We start from the raw sequence: 4,118 nt of genomic DNA, 5'->3' as shown, positions 1-4,118 counted from the left end.
AAAAAAAAAAAAAGACAAAAACAAAAAAAGCCCCCTCAGCAATAATCCTTACTTGGAGAACTAAAGTCCAGCTGGTCTAGAGCTGCTAAATGGTAAATTACCTGCCTTCTTTAGATGTTGTTCTTTTTACATCAGCTGATATAAACTTTTTTTTCCTGCATTTGTCATAGTCCCATTAGCAGCACAATTGTTTGTCATAAAAATGCATGTTGTAAGGGGCAGTGTGGCAGCAGCAGCCAGGTGCAGGTCACTTCTGCCAGGGCTGGGCCTTAGGCCCCAGGAACATGAAGATTTACATGTCACTCAGTGAGTAGTCAAGGAGGCCATGGGTCCTCTCCTTATAGAGAGTCACAGCTATGCCTAGCCAAAAGCATAGCTTTCTTCACTTATCTGATGAGCCTCTGTATTCCATGGCTTAGTTTCTACGTGTTAATGGCATCTATATGAACCATTAGCATGCAGCAATAAATTGCAGAGCTTATTGCTTCCCAGTTTATTGCTTCCAGGAACCTCCCGGGCATGCGGTTTACATATGAGCCTGGACTGCAGCAATGTTGAGCCAGGTAACAGCAGCCCCAGCTGGCAGGAGGCCTGGGGAGGTCAGCCTGCCAGCCCGGCGATATTTTGGCTGGACTCAATGTGCTGTGGAGGGGCTGGGGCATGAGGGTGCTTCAGCATGAGGCTAGGTGGGAGGCAGCACCCTCATGTCCCAACCAGCCAGCTCAGTGTCTACATGCGCACTACTGCACATGAAAAAACTACACAGCAGGGTAGGACTTGTAAATACTCTGCTGTGGAGTTTATTAGTTTTGTGTGCCCTAATAGGGGTGCATGTATAGATGCTGATATGTTTACTGCACAGTTAATTAGTTGACTGTGCAGTAAACATCTTGAGTTGATATGCCCAGTTAAGCAAATGGGCCAGAGTAATTCCTGGTATTACTTAATTGAACATATTATAAATCAGTAACTTTGCGGTTACATGGGGTGAACCTAGTCCTTTAAAACATAACAAGACAAACCTAGTCCTTTAAAGCATAACAAGACAAACCACCACAGTGTTGGTAGCTTGTAGTTGGCTATATACACCTTGGCTTTCCCCTGCTGAAATGGGGGAATTGTCTGAATTCTTCCCTGCTTTTTATGAATTGCTGAGGTTGGTCTGAGGGACTGTGACTAGATTGGTCTCTTCTGTGAAAATTCCCAGGAGGCTCTGCCTTCTCTTACACAAGCAGTTCCAAATGAATAAAGATCTCACTTCATTCACTCTACACAAGACACTAAATTGCCATAGCAATAAGTATGGTGACGTACTGTTGGAGAGCATGAACCGTGACCCCGACAGTACTGCACAAGTAGCGATGGGCTACTGTGCAGTAGGGTCAGAAACAACCCATGCACTACTGGGACTGTTCAGTAATGGCAATTACTGCATGGCCATTTAGTTCCTGCTAAAGCAAAAACCAAATGACTGTGCAGGAACAACTGCGCAGTTGGGCACATGTGTAGACGTGTGCACTGGAACTTAGGACCGTATAGGGGTGCAGTTAGAAATGCAGTTCCCAGCTGTAACTCAGAATGAGTTTTGCAAAGTGTTCTGAGTTACAGCATTGCCCCAGACCAAACAGAAGTTCACTGTTGGTTCCAGGGGGAGGGAAACCTAGCTACAGGCTCCCAGCCCCAGCTAGTTCCCATAGCAATGGCCAAGCTCTGCCAGTGCTCACTGTTTTCAGAATGGGAGGGGGGAAAGGCAGCAGAGGGAGCTGATTCTTGGGGCTCCCTGGCTGGTGCTGAAGGGTCGGATAGGTGAATTGGGGCCCCCCCACCTTGGGGGGGAGGAGTCTCTAATATACCTGCCCCACCCTCCAGGGGGGACTGAAAACCCCTCAGACTGAACTCCATCTGCTCTCTTTTTCCCCTCCCATTCTGAAAACAGGACAGGCTGCCAGCTCCATAGACGCAAGTTACAAAAAATGCTACATTTTTTAATATCTTTATCTGATGCTTCATGCAATGAGGCATTGGTGACGCATAGGGGGGACACGCGAGTACACCTGTTACTCTCTAAGATTGACCGTGCACCAGCTGCAAAACTGGAAGTGTCGGCGGAAATGCACTTCTGGTTTCGCCGCAGGTTGTTCTGGGTTTGGTGATCTGCTGCTGGTCACCTGACCCCCCTGACCCCCCCTTTGGCAGTCTGGTGCCCCCCCAGACTCGGGAGGCACCAATCACCCATGCAATGAGGGGTCAGATTTTCACCCAATCAGCCATTTTTTAAGCTGTTTGCAGCTGTGCATTTCTTTGGTCACAGCCATAACCTGCTTCCTGTGGGAAGATTGGGCGAAAATGGTCACTTCTGTCTGCACCTCTTCCTACTGAAGGTGTTACACTTTGCTTCAGGGTTAAGGTTGCATTGCAGTTTTCCTTTAAAGCTGAGGTGAACTCTCTTTGGTAAGTAACAACATCTTGGGTTACTCCTTTTTCATAGTTTGGAGCTTCAGGAACCCAAGTGTGTAGATATTTCTGCACCTTCAAAGAACAAATTACAGGTAAGTAATTTATCTTTTTGCCTAATCTACTGTATCGCCCACCATGCAGATACCAGGGAAATAATAGGAAGCCTACACTTATCCTGTCTGTCTGCTTCTACTTTAACAGTCTAATTAGTGTTCACTTCTGACCTGTTTCTTCCTCTGCTGTCTGTTACAGTCCTTGAAGGCCACAGTGGGGTACTAAACAGTAATAGAGGGAATCTACACTAAGGTCGTATCATCTCCATACGATTGGTCGGAAGCAAGGTGATTGTCACTGCTTTCCTGGTGAAGAATGGCTTTTGGGCTTGGCACTCTCTGCTTGTTGCTGTGGGCTATGACAGGTAGGAGTTTGCGTTGTTCTCTGTATGTGACTCAAGCATGAATGCAAGAAGTAAATGTTACTGATTTCATTCTTTTTTTGTTTGAGGGTAGACTGAAAACAAGGGGCTGTTGTCATTCCTCAGTTAGGGGGCTGTTGTAATGTAAAAAGCTTTGCATTTGAAAGACTAAAATGAAGACGCATGCTTCTATAAGGGCTGTTCAAAATTGATGGCTGTACGGACAAATTATGGCCACTCAAGAAGGGGTGCACAAGGCCAGTGCAAGTGAAGGAGGCTTAGAAACCCTTCCTACACTAGGACAGCTATAATTTAGTTGCAGAAGGTGGGGAGTGTAAAGGGAAAGGAATATCTTTGGATATACATCAGAAGAAGCGACTGTACCTTGTGAAGCAGGGTCTATCTGCCAGCGTACTCCTTTGAAAGACGCAATGCCTTGAAAAAGTAGATGCCTCCAAGCATCATTGCTTTTGCTATACAGTATGATGTCTCCCTTATACCTCCTGAAGCCTAATCAAGCTATTAGTATAAGAGAAACAAAGGTGCCCTTTTCAGGATATTTTTAAAGATGCAACATAGGGAAGGACCCCTGATTTGGATAGAATATGGCTTTTTAAAGTTTTAAAATGATAAGAATTCTTAATGCTGCCTCATCATGTTTTGATCATTTAACCTGAATACTGGCAGTTGTAGCATGGCCCTGAAAGGCATAAGTTCAGTACGCACTTATGCACATGCCAAGGTCTTATTTTTCCAGGGGGCAGTGCCTGGAATTCTGACTGGGGAGATACCGGCAGAATCTCCATTACTGACTGATTCAAGGCAGTAATACGGAGTTATTGGGATTCCGGTCTCTTGAAGTGTAAACAGGATTATATGTTTAATGAAATAAATTCTTGCTAATATATCTAGACTTTTAGACAGCTGAGTTTGGAAACGGGAAGACATTTATTCTAGGATATTTGGCAGCTGTGTGAAGATGAGTGTTTTTTCTCATGTAGATAGTATATGTTTTATAACCAAGTACCTGATTCATGTATCACACTAGTTTCCTTTTATATATGGAATAATGAACCTGGTTCATAAAGATTGTTACAAAAACTATAGATATGTAAGGGCTTATTTTTATAATTTTAATGATTTGTTAACAGACTAAAAAATCCCCAGTAGGCATTTTGGAAAGGCTTGTTGGCATTTTGTTTTTGCTTTGTCATCATCTTTTGATTTTTCCCCCCCCCCCCCCCCT

The 4,118-nt window shown here is 44.5% G+C and overlaps 1 protein-coding gene and 1 long non-coding RNA gene across 4 annotated transcripts in view; one reads left to right on the top strand and one right to left on the bottom strand.

Moving 5' to 3' along the window:
- The window catches only part of LOC109302187, a 19,375-nt gene extending 16,583 nt beyond the window's left edge, over positions 1-2,792 (bottom strand). Inside the window, exon 1 of the long non-coding RNA XR_002098724.1 lies at positions 2,708-2,792. This is a non-coding gene — a long non-coding RNA (uncharacterized LOC109302187). The remainder of the gene's footprint in view (positions 1-2,707) is intronic.
- KIAA0319 (KIAA0319 ortholog) overlaps positions 2,727-4,118 on the top strand; it is a 97,314-nt gene continuing 95,922 nt past the window's right edge. The window contains exon 1 of one of the 3 annotated variants that reach the window (XR_002098723.1): positions 2,727-2,875. Coding sequence is in view for 2 of the 3 variants with exons in the window: in XM_019523722.1 (XP_019379267.1) it covers positions 2,827-2,875 (49 nt within the window). In the remaining variant the exon portion in view is untranslated. The remainder of the gene's footprint in view (positions 2,876-4,118) is intronic. The other 2 variants (XM_019523722.1, XM_019523713.1) reach the window with 2 other exon arrangements.

The sequence above is a fragment of the Gavialis gangeticus genome, unplaced genomic scaffold (genome assembly GCF_001723915.1).
Source record: "Gavialis gangeticus isolate Ggan-Ray unplaced genomic scaffold, GavGan_comp1, whole genome shotgun sequence".
NCBI classification, from domain to species: domain Eukaryota; kingdom Metazoa; phylum Chordata; order Crocodylia; family Gavialidae; genus Gavialis; species Gavialis gangeticus.
Note: the sequence above shows the minus strand (reverse complement) of the source record. Positions and strands in the feature narration are given on the sequence as shown.